We start from the raw sequence: 11,819 nt of genomic DNA on the forward strand, positions 1-11,819 counted from the left end.
TCCTCAAACTCGCTGCTTCCTGTTCCTCCTTTCCTCGTTTCTCTCTTTCAATTCTGTCACCTTCCCAGGCTCCCTCCACACAGGTCGGACGTCCCCGCCGCCGGGCAGCGTCCCAGAGGAGCAGCAGCAGATCGCCCGCCAGGGCTCTTACACCAGCATCCACAGTGAAGGGGAGTTCATCCCCGAGACCCTGGACCGGAATGTAAGAGCCTAAAAAAAGAAAAAGCCTCAATATTAAACCATGCTCTGGATAAACAGAGGGGGTTTAATATAAAATTTAATTTTCATGTAATCAATGATCTTGTATACTGAACTTAAACTTATTAACAACCCACACTAGGGGTCTGTATAAATGTCAAGTTTTGATTTCTTTCCTCTGTTGGACTCATTTGAAGGAAAACCGCTCTGCTCTGCTCTGCAGTGACTTTGTTTGCATCTGACTTGTCCATTATTCTTTAACTGGGGCATCTCCAGAGAGCCGTGCTTGTCATGGCCACTCACCAAAGAGCAAAAACAGAGAATAGTCATTTATTTTCTGACCTTTTGGCCTGAGTGAGTCTCCTTTGTTTAACTGCATTGAGGCATTTTAAAGGAGAAGTTGTTTTCTATCATATGTTGATGTGTATTGCACATTGTATATAAAGATTGAGGCCATCCACAGATCCCTACTGCGCAGACTCCAAATGCACAAGATGGCGGTGTTAGTATCTGGCATATTTTAGCTTAATTTCTGGATATTGGGAGGAGGTGGAGATGCGTCGTCCATCTTTTATTACAATCTGTGTCACAGCACAACAAATGGGAAAATGTAATCCTCCAAAACGATGAATCTGAAGTTATTATCATTAGTGGTAGTAGTTCTATCAGTAGCTGCAGAAGTTGCTGCTCTGGAAAAATGTAATATGACATTGTCCATGACGTACAGGACTTACGTCCCTCCACTAACTTATATCACACTGTAGTACACACTACTCTACCTGCACTGCTTTATAATCTACCCCACATGATTGGATGCTCTCTGACACTTGAGCCCTGTGTGTTATTATATCTGTCAGATGCTGGATCCCTTTGGGAGCGCAGACAATTCACTGTCAAACAGCTGTCAATCAATAGACCAGGCACTGGACAGGTGAGTCACCATGCTCTCTCTCGCTGTGTGTGTGTGTGTGTGTGTGTGTGTGTGTGTGTGTGTGTGTGTGTGTGTGTGTGTGTGTGTGTGTGTGTGTGTGTGTGTGTGTGTGTGTGTGTGTGTGTGTGTGTGTGTGTGTGTGTGTGTTTAACCTTGTTTGTGTGGTTTTATATTTTTGAATTACACAATCTTACTGGCATTATTTGCAGTGATATTAGACTTGGTCTGGTGCCTGTTCACACTTGGAGCATGTGGTCAGTGTGTAGGTTACAAACACACTCACACTCACACACAGAAGCAACCCGAGGGTCTCAGTGGAGCTTGTAAATGGTGTTAAAGGCCAGCAGAGCTGCATGACCCTGCCTTGGCTGCCTTTGTGGAAAAGGAATCAGGTCACTTTGCTGTTGCCATAGCGACAAAACTCTTATCTGGACGCCTGGATTCCTCCGTTATCATGAGAAAGAGAGAGGGAGGGAGAGAGGGAGAGAAGCAGAGACTGAGTGGGAGATGTGAAAGAGAGAGCAGGAAGATGCTTGATGGAGGCAAAAAAATAAGTGGTGAAAGAGTGAGAGTGAAGTGGAAGAGTGAAAAGACGGAATATTTATCAAAAGGAAAAGAAAAGTGAGCGAGGTTGAGCGAGGTTGAGCGAGGTTGAGAGAGAGAGAGAGAGAGAGAGAAGGACGGAAGCAGCTCTACCTGCACGAGGCTTATCTGGGCTCCAGGCTGCAGAACAATGGCAGGAAACGAGTGCATGGAACTTTTCCCTGCGAGCGGGCATGCGTGCCCCTTATCCAGGGTCTCGTGGCCCCACGCCGCCCTGCGGTCCACAGAGACGTCACTCTCTGGTCGGGTCGTCGGGCAGGGCTGACCACAGACGGCCAGGGTGAGTGGGAAGTTGCGTTTGGGGGGGGGGGGGGGGGTTGGATGTACATCGCCACATTCGGTCATTAAATTAAAGCTTCGCTGCAAGTTCAGCAATTCAGCACCACAAACCTCACTTTCACTTTCCCATTGTTGTTGCAACGAGTTTCTCAACTTTCAGCTTATCTTTATCTAATTCAGTAACCCCCCCCCTTGTTCTCTTGTCATTTCAGCCCTCCGTTCTCACAGAACAACCGTGACAATAATTACCTAAACCTCAACTACGAATACAAAGGTAAGAAAAGAGAAATTCACAGCACTTCTAAACATTTAATCCTCACTGTCGTGTGAGTTCTCATCTCCAACACTACAGGAAGATAAAGGGAGGTGTAAAGAACTTGTTCATTTTCAGAAAGTTTTCAGTTCTAACTTTTTTTGTTCTGTGGTGATTAAAGCCGCGCAATCAGTTCCACAGAAACAGAAGGAAAGCTCTGTTCCTGTAGCTCCTGGTTACGTAAAATGTTTCTCCATTGACAGATTAGTAATGAGGAGGGAGAGGATATTTGACAGTTTTATCTTGTATAATATTTTAATATTTAAAGATAAAATATGTAACAACATGTAACATAATATAACATATGTACGGAATAATTATAAGTACAAACTGAGTTAAAATCTTTATATCTAATTTTTCACTCATTATCTCATAGTATCTCATAATTTTGATTTACCACAAGTACTATTGTATTCTATATCATGTATTTTCTTCTTTTCCTTTTTGGCAGTATTGGGCTTCGGCAAAAATCTAAAGTAAAGTACCAGGGTGATAGTAAACACTAGCACACTTACACATAATATGTTTTTGTGTCTTGGGGGGAGATTGCATTGTACAATTTGAAACACTAATTCACAGTAGGTACTTTTAAGCTTTTTTCTGTGTTTTCAGACTAAACACACATTAATTTCAACTACCCTAACGACGACAAAAACACAAGTTGTCAGTATTTTATTCTTGGTGTGTGATGTGTTGAATGATCATCAGACCTTCTGTTGGATAATAAGGAGAATATATAATTCAACAGTTAAAGTTATGATAATACAGCTCTTCATTAAAATGACTAAAAAACACTTCACCTATGTTATATCTTGTGTTTACTTGTGTACTTAAATTATTCAAAATGTTTCTAACAATGTTCAAATTCAGAGAAATTTTATTCAGGGTAACTGGGCTTTTATATAATACATTACATTATTATAATACATTTTATGTAATACATTACCTCATCCGTGAACATGATTTGTGCCAGAGTTGCGCCGAGTAGATAATCAACAACAGCTCCGATGATCCCACGCTGCTTCACAACGTCATCTAACTAGGCTTTTTGTTCTTGTTTTGATTGAGAGACTCTTAGGGGCAAAGTTACACATTGTACTTTTAAAATAAGGATACTTAAATATGTGTAATGTTTTACTGGCGGTATTTTTTTTACATCTGATGAGGAAATAAGATGAGTGATAGTATCATAACTTTTGCTGCGTCATCTTTCCACTCATCCTCTTCTTTATCGACTTTCCCCATCTTCTTTTTCATCTTTTGTGTCTCCCACCCTTGCTCTCCTTCCTCTTCGTCTGGTTCCATTCCCTTACACATTTCTGGTTGCCTCTCTTTTATCATGATCCCCCCCCCCCCCCCCTCTCGCTCTCTCCATCCCCTCGTCTCTCGATGCCCCCTGCTAGTCTATTCCTCGTCCCTGGGGTCCCTGTTTGTCCCCTTTTCCTTCAGAACCCAGATCAAATAGAGCAGGATGGCAGATAACGCCGCACTAATCCTGGTGAACAGTGGAGCTGCAGCAGCTCTCCCAATCTGCTCTTACTCTTCTTCCTCGTGCATCATCCCCACGCTGTAAATTAAAAAATGGGAGTGCTACACCGACTGGGAGTATGGGAGCTTGGCGTAGCTGCAGCAGCGGTGCTTGAGGACTCACTTGAGCACGTATGCACGCACGTGCCTACACACACACACACACACACACACTCTCCCCTCCCTGATATAGAGCTGTGTGGCCCTTCCTGCTGAGGGCTACAGTATTTGTTTACCATTCCCTATGAGTAGATTTTTCCTCTCCATCCCGCACTGCCAAACACAAAAAATAACTCCCGTCTCCATGGGATACGGCCACAAAAACAGCGCGAGGGGAGGCAGTCATCTCACAGAACAGCTGTTTTCAATTGCAAGTGGCTCCGATGCTCTCCATTCAGTGTGTGTGTGTGTGTGTGTGTGTGTGTGTGTGTGTGTGTGTGTGTGTGTGTGTGTGTGTGTGTGTGTGTGTGTGTGTGTGTGTGTGTGTGTGTGTGTGTGTGTGTGTGTGTGTGTGTGTGTGTGTGTGTGTGTGTGTGTGTGTGTGTGTGTGCGTGAGGGAGAGAGTGTCAGCCCTGGCCTACGTCAGCAGTGCTCCCCACCTGCCTTTACTTACTGCTCCGCTGGGTTGAGAGCTGAGGCTAAGCTCGTGCACATGAGCTGTTTTCAGTGTCTCTCTGGGCTGCAGCGAGGCGATACAACTGCTCTGTTCAGCGTGTGAAAAACCGTCTTCCCTCCCGCCGCCTCTGAACCCGACTTTGATTTGACATGCTGGGATGAGCCAAAGCAATGCAGTGTCTGCCACATGTGATAGGTTCATGAAAGAATTTACTTCTGTCACAGCACCCGTCAAAAAGTCGGTGCCCGCGTCTCAATCCTGCATTATTGAGTCTGTGAAACAACACACGGCTGTAAACTGAGAAGTACAGTGACTACAAACTGAGAAAACCCAGCTGTGATGTGAGCTGCTGAGTCTTCGCTCGCTTCCCTAACCGACTGCTCTGCCTCACTGCTCCCTCTCCAGGTCGCCACGGGAAAGGGGGGACTTTCCCTCGCCAGTTCCAGTTGCCAAATCGCAGCAAGGATTACGGAGACCGTAAGAAACAACAACAACACTACTGTTACACAGATTAAACAGATATGTTGCTATGGTTCAACACGGGGCAACACAGACACACACACACATCAGATTTTCTTAACCTCACATACATAATACAGGATTTTATTCTTCTCAGGGCCTCCTCTTCACATTCTACTTCCAGATTATTTTTTGATATCGTTGACCTCTTTGACTTTTTCTTTCGTGCCCTGTGTAGATGTGGTGCACAAAGTGCTGGCTTGCTGTTCCAGGCAGCTGCTAGTAATTGCTTACTCAGAGGCTAACCTTGGCTAGCAATGATTTATGTTTCCCTGTGGTGAACCCAAACTTGTATAAAAACACAGCGCCCTGCTTCCTGTCTGAGGGGAAGTGGGACGGAGTGGCGAGAGGCACTCTTGCTCTAGCTGGCCCCGAGTCTTGGCCGAGAGCTCAGTCAATGCACAGCACCTGTAGAGCGACTGTGAGAAAACTGTAAAAACAAATCACAGAAACAACAAAAGATGCAGTGGCCAGTGCTTGTAAAGTCATTAATGTGTCTCCTCTTTTTGTACATGTGTGTTTTCAGGTCGCAGGACGCTTCCCCGGAGCTTCATGCCACAGGAGAACCTGTTTCAGCTGGTTCCCTCCAGTCGCACACGCAGTTATAACGGAGACAGTACGCTGCAGTACAGCGACCTGCGCTCGCTGGGCCGCAGCTCTGACAAGAGCTGCCAGATTGGTGCGGCCAAGTGTGAGTAGAGTAATCCTTTGAAATACAGGGACGGGAAGGAGAATTTAAGAGAAGGAGCGGGAAGGAGAAATTAAAACACACAAACACTTTCGAATAAACTGCGTCTCTGGGCCTTTTGTTGCGGAGCGTTGTTGTGTTTGTCTGGTTCCTGTGGATAATCAGACGCATTTAACCCAGAGAGGAACAGTTCAGAGGTGTTTAGAGTTTCTACTTCAGTGCACTCATGATTTATGTGTATTTACAACCATATTCCAACTGTATTCTTTTTGCATGTATTAGTATGTTTTTATGAACATGTGCAGCGTTTCGTAACACATTCCCCCCCTGGAAGTAATAAATCTATCAAAACGTGTCAGGGGCTGAAAGCTGGTCTAGAATAGTTGAGTAAAATCATCAGATATGTAATCTCAGTCAGAATCGTGGGACGAACCTGGGTGACAACAATAGTTATTAGATTATTCCTTTGTTTTTTTCAAGCTATATTTGAGGTATTTTACCTTTAATGACAGGACAGTAAGAGTGAAATGGGGAGAAAAGGCTGGGAAGACATGAAGCAAAGGGCAGAGTCAGAGTCGAACCTGCGGCTGCTGCAGGAGGGTTCAATCCTCAGTGTGCAGAGCGTCTATCAGGGATTACATCATTTCTAATTAAGAATAATTTGTATTTCATTTTAAACTGCATTTTTAGTAGGCGTTGTTTTGTATGACTCTTTGTTTCTGGAGGAGATAAAACACTTAAGAATTTGGAAAATGTGGTTTTATCTCTCAAAGTAAAAAAGTGTTGACACTATTAAAAGTTTAATGATTAGTTGAAAAGCATCCAGGGACATAAAGAATAAAAGAAGTTGAGGAAAGTAGATGCACGACAAAATACAAAACCACTCAGACAGGGAATAAGGAAAATTGACAGTGAAAAAGTGTGGTGAGAGTGTGGTGAGAGGGGTGTTGTTATTTGAACAAGTCAAACATTGAAATGTCTGGAGTTGTTAATGTTTTATGTCAGAATGGGTCAAACCAAAACAAGGATTTCCAGTAAATACTCTGTCAAACATGTTTTAGTGGTTTATTAGACATAGTAGACATAAGAGGGAGCAGAAATAATGCTCATCAGTACTGTACGTCGTACCAGACAGAATGAGCTGTGTCACACACGCACTCTTCACATCTGTGCTCCTTCAACGTACGGCTGCCGTTTGCCCAGAAACTGTCTCTGTCATGAAAAGAAAGTTCAGCTCCGCAGTCTGTGGTCGACGTGTCAGTTCAGTGTCCTTCTCACCCACACACGATCGAAACCGTCTAACCCGGCGGCCACAAAGAAGCCTGTTAAAACCAGGACAAAGTCTCAGAGTCTGGGCCTGTGAAGATGAGAGTTGCTGAGATGATCTTTTCTGGCGTTTGACATCTTTTCCCCAGGCTGAACGTGGTTTGACTCATATATCTGGGGTTTCCCACTCTGAGAGAGGGTCTGCGGTGGGAATTATTTAACGCCCCTGCACAGATTTGACGTCTGGACCCGGTGAAGTGACTGTGCGAGTTACAATCGGGGTCTTGTGGTGGATTTGGACGCATGCTTTAGAGTTTGCTCAAATCAGTATATCACAGTGGATCTGGCTGCCCTGTGGGAGATTAGCAAGAAAAATAATTACTGGTGGATTTTCATCATGTGGTGTTTTGTGTCTGCAGCACCGCGGGCGCCAGTCAACTGGCGACAAGGAAAGCTGCTGGGCCGCGGGGCGTTCGGGGAGGTCTACCTCTGCTATGACGCCGACGCGGGACACGAGCTCGCCGCCAAGCAGGTGCCGTTTGATCCGGACTGTCAGGAAACCAGCAAGGTGAGAGAGAACCGCTCACATCTGGAAGAAGTGACACTCTGCTTGTATTTTAGGACATAAGACGGGGTTCAGATTAAAGTTGAATTCAAATTTTGTTCTTGTGTCTCTTCTTCTCTGCAGGAGGTGAATGCTCTGGAGTGTGAGATTCAGCTGCTGAAGAATCTGCGCCATGAGCGGATTGTTCAGTACTACGGTTGTCTTCGGGACCTGGAGCAGAGAAAACTCACCATATTTGTCGAGTTTATGCCTGGGGTGTGTATTCTGCGATTAAATATATTAATGTCACATTGGCGTGCGGAAAGTTTGACTGAGCTGCAGTAAAGTATAAAAGTCGGCGAATGTCACATATTTTTTTGTAGCCATTTTGGCTGTGGAGATAGGTGCACAGACATTTTAAGACAAACATCAAATCAAACCCATACCGGCCACATCTGCTCAAAACCAATTCTGAAATGTCACCAGCTGTCAACAAACACCTCAGTGGTTGATGTCAGCAGAACTGCTCAGTTTATGAGATCATTTTCTCGCTAAATGAGCGACTTAATGAGCTGCTGTCGCCTGTGGACCCGCAGCCTGTTTTTAATATTTACTAGGGTGTATTTTTTTTTTTTCTGAGTGGCATTGAGTGTCTTAGTCACACATTGTCTGGAAATTGGAAATGTTTATGTTTTCACTCGAGTCCTGGCAGGAGCGAGAGGGGAGGTGACAAAGCCAAGAGTTTGTGTGTGCGAGCGCTGCTGCACCGCTGTGGCCGGCCGATAACACTTTAGAGGCCTGAGGGAGAGGAGGTGTGGAGGGGGGGGGCAAGCAGAGATGTTGAGGTGTCTTGTTGACAGCTGAAACTGAAGAGGGAGCTTTTTTAATTTTTTTCCTTCGCTGCTCAAGTCCAAAAGTGCGTCACAGGTGTTAGCGGATCAGGTCGTTTTCCTCGCGAGGAAATGAAAACAGGAAATGAAAGGAAATGCAGGACGTCGAAGGTGTTTGGACTCAGAGTCGAGCAAGTTTCTTTCAGCGCGTTGTGTGTTTATATTCTCGGTGTTTGTACTTAAAACTTGGCTCAGAGGCGTCTTTTCCCCAATGAAACAAAATAAATCAGCCTCAGCTGGAACAACAACATTTTCCTTAGAATCACACCAGAACCGTTTCTCTTCCATCGCTCACAGAGCTCAAAAACACACTGACAATAGAGTAAAGATAATAAAAGCCTTTCTTAACCTTCCTGAGTTCTACTCAGTCTCTCACTGACTTTCTGTTTCTCTCTCTGTCTCCTTAGGGCTCAATAAAGGACCAACTTAAAGCCTATGGGGCACTGACGGAGAAGGTGACGAGGAGATACACCAGACAGATCCTCCAAGGAGTCTCCTACCTGCACAGCAACATGATTGTACACAGAGACATTAAAGGTGAGTGAAACGGTCACAACTAGAAGGACACTCGGTAGAGAACACCCCCACCAAGGCCCTTTTGAAACCACATTTAAATTGACCGGATCCGCCTGATTCTTTCTTTTCATCAAGATCCATGAATTATTCTCTGAGGAATCAATCTCATAATGTTAAAGAGAGTGGAAAAAATATTCCTGGATCTGCCCCCTGATCCAGATCCACACTAAAATGTAATGGGTTCTTCCCTGACCCATACCGCATCCCTCCACCATTAGAAGACCTGGTATTAATATCCATCCTAAGTGATCCGATCACAAGTGGTCGGCGTTAAGTTCTGGACTGAACGCACCCAGCTCCGTCCTGAGACTGGATCACTCAGACCACATTAGGAGGTGGTCTGGGGCGCATGGGGCCACAGTATGAGTAGTTCTGCAGCTCTGTCCTGACTCCACTCTCTTTCTCTCTATCCCTCGCTGACGCCGACACAAATGTTATCATCAACGTCTTCATTTAGTGTTCGTGAACACAAATGACGCACATGATTTGCATATAGAGCAGGGAAGTGAGATGTGCTCACAGGAGACACATTCAGGACCCATTTTAATGGCAGGAGTAGCAGACGGACTTGACGCTGTCCACATGGGAACAGATCTCTCAGGACGCATGTTAATAACGGGGCCTTCGTCTGATTTGTAACCAGCACACACCCACACAACAGGAAATGAGATGTCTCGATGCTTCATATTGCAATGACCAGTTCTGAGAAAACTACAGGTTCATTCATTTAACTCTCCGTGACATTTCCTCATTTGGGTTTTCATCATCTACAGTCAGTCTGGAAAAAGAAAAGTGCTATTTTGAACTCCCCTTTGAGATATTTTAGGCTTCGTGCTGGTGAAATCAGCCGGTCTAAAAATGTTCATCAGCGGATGGAAAGGCTTTAGTCTGGGAGTCACCGCTTCATTCAGCCACGGCCGACAGGAGGGAAATATACTGACTGGTGGGGAAAAAGTGCAGCAGGTCTCACGGGACAGAGCTGGCCTCTATGGGCTTATACAGGACGTGGGTGGGATCATCTTTCTCTTACAAATGCTCTTCGTGTGTAATACATGTTGCGTGCTCATCTCACCTCACAAGAGCTGCTCTGTATGGAGTAAAAGAACTGTCAGCACATGTGGTTAGAGAGCTTGGCATCGCAGCCACGACGTGAGACTGTAAAGTGTCTGTGAATGTAACGATCCCGAGAGCCATGGTTCACATGATTTATTAGAAAGTCTCCCATTCTCACAACAAATGTACAGGCAGTGGAAACATGTGATTGAAGAAGTGAAGAGTGGAGGGCTGCAGCTTTTCTTTTTCATCTCGATCTCCTCTCTTCACCCCTCTGTCCTGCACGGGGTGTAGAGTGAGCGGTGGACATTAGTCACTGATCAAACAGCGTCTGCAGGAAATGGGAAAGACGCAGCTCCGTGTTGGAAAACTACTGAGGAGGGAGGCAGGAGAAAGTTTGGGCTTTGATCAGTGCAGAGCAAACAGTTTATTCAGCGTTTTTTATTTACCACTTGGTGTAAATCAGAGGGGAAAGTGAAAGAAAGATAAACTTCAGTATTTGCAGAGTTGAGTCAGTGGAGTGCTTACATGAAGTTTGCTAAAAGGTGTAATTTAGCATTTTAAAAATTAGTCTCCCAGAGTTCCGTCAGCCCACACTCAGTCCAACCATAGGAAAAGTTAACTTTCCTCCGTCTGTCAGATAAAGTGCTGGCACGGGCACTTTGTAACCACACCGTAATGGCCAGCTACATTTATAGAACCTCCGAACTGTCAGGGTAACCCTTAAAGGATATTGACGGCACTCGGGAGGCTCTTCAATAACTCTGAGCGGAACTTTGTGTCGTACCACCAGGTGCTAACATCCTGAGAGACTCCTCGGGGAACGTGAAGCTGGGAGACTTTGGAGCCAGCAAACGCATCCAGACCATCTGCATGTCTGGTACAGGGATCAAGTCCGTCACTGGCACCCCCTACTGGATGAGCCCGGAAGTTATCAACGGGGAGGGGTACGGCCGGAAAGCTGATGTATGGTAAGGAATGGAACTGTGACGAGGCCCGAAGGGGACGTTAGACTGTTGAGGCTCAAACATACACAGTAAAAGTATTTCTGCAGTTGGGTGGCAAAGCAATAAACTCAGTGGGAACAGTGGTGGAGGTTTTTATGTGAGCAAATAACTTTAAACATGTCAATACAGGGCAGAGGTGAATAAATCAACATGAACAACAGTAAAATAAAGTGTAAATGCAAAACAAATTGAATATAATATAATTTTTAGTGCATTTCAGCTGTTAAAGATGTGTGGATTGTTGGCACATTATTGGAATGCTACATCTATAAAGGGACACATGAATATGAATATGTATTTATAAAGATTAGATTCTTTGTCGCAGTTTTTACAAAGAATGTCACAGATCTTGTGCATGTAGCAGAAAAGCTCTTTCTTTTTTTATTGCATTTTTTTTTATTTTTATCAAATTGTTATTAAACTGAGATTTGGATTAACAGTAAAATCGACTAAAACCCTAACCCCAGTCCGTACCATGAATATCTCATTATATAAATAGATATATACAATTATACTTCATTTTAACTAATATTTGATGCCAGCTTGATTATATAAGATGTTCTGACATTTAACCGACTCTGCTGGATGTTTCTTTTTGTCCGTAGGAGTGTTGCCTGCACGGTTGTGGAAATGCTGACCCAGAAACCTCCTTGGGCCGAGTATGAGGCCATGGCGGCCATTTTTAAGATCGCCACCCAGCCTACGAAGCCCATCCTTCCCGATAGCGTGTCGGACGCTTGCAGGGACTACCTGCGGCAGGTGTTTGTGGAGGAGAAGTGGCGGCCCACTGCGGATGTCCTCCTCAGCCA

At 44.8% G+C, this 11,819-nt stretch overlaps 1 protein-coding gene across 1 annotated transcript in view; it reads left to right on the forward strand.

Moving 5' to 3' along the window:
- The window catches only part of map3k22 (mitogen-activated protein kinase kinase kinase 22), a 39,868-nt gene that overhangs the window by 25,094 nt on the left and 2,955 nt on the right, over nucleotides 1-11,819 (forward strand). The window contains 10 exon segments of the mRNA XM_034572187.1: nucleotides 69-202; nucleotides 1,056-1,129; nucleotides 2,224-2,285; nucleotides 4,873-4,944; nucleotides 5,513-5,677; nucleotides 7,360-7,508; nucleotides 7,629-7,760; nucleotides 8,782-8,911; nucleotides 10,797-10,974; nucleotides 11,616-11,817. Coding sequence (XP_034428078.1) covers nucleotides 69-202; nucleotides 1,056-1,129; nucleotides 2,224-2,285; nucleotides 4,873-4,944; nucleotides 5,513-5,677; nucleotides 7,360-7,508; nucleotides 7,629-7,760; nucleotides 8,782-8,911; nucleotides 10,797-10,974; nucleotides 11,616-11,817 — 1,298 coding nt within the window.

Source organism: Hippoglossus hippoglossus, chromosome 20, assembly GCF_009819705.1.
Source record: "Hippoglossus hippoglossus isolate fHipHip1 chromosome 20, fHipHip1.pri, whole genome shotgun sequence".
Taxonomy (NCBI): domain Eukaryota; kingdom Metazoa; phylum Chordata; class Actinopteri; order Pleuronectiformes; family Pleuronectidae; genus Hippoglossus; species Hippoglossus hippoglossus.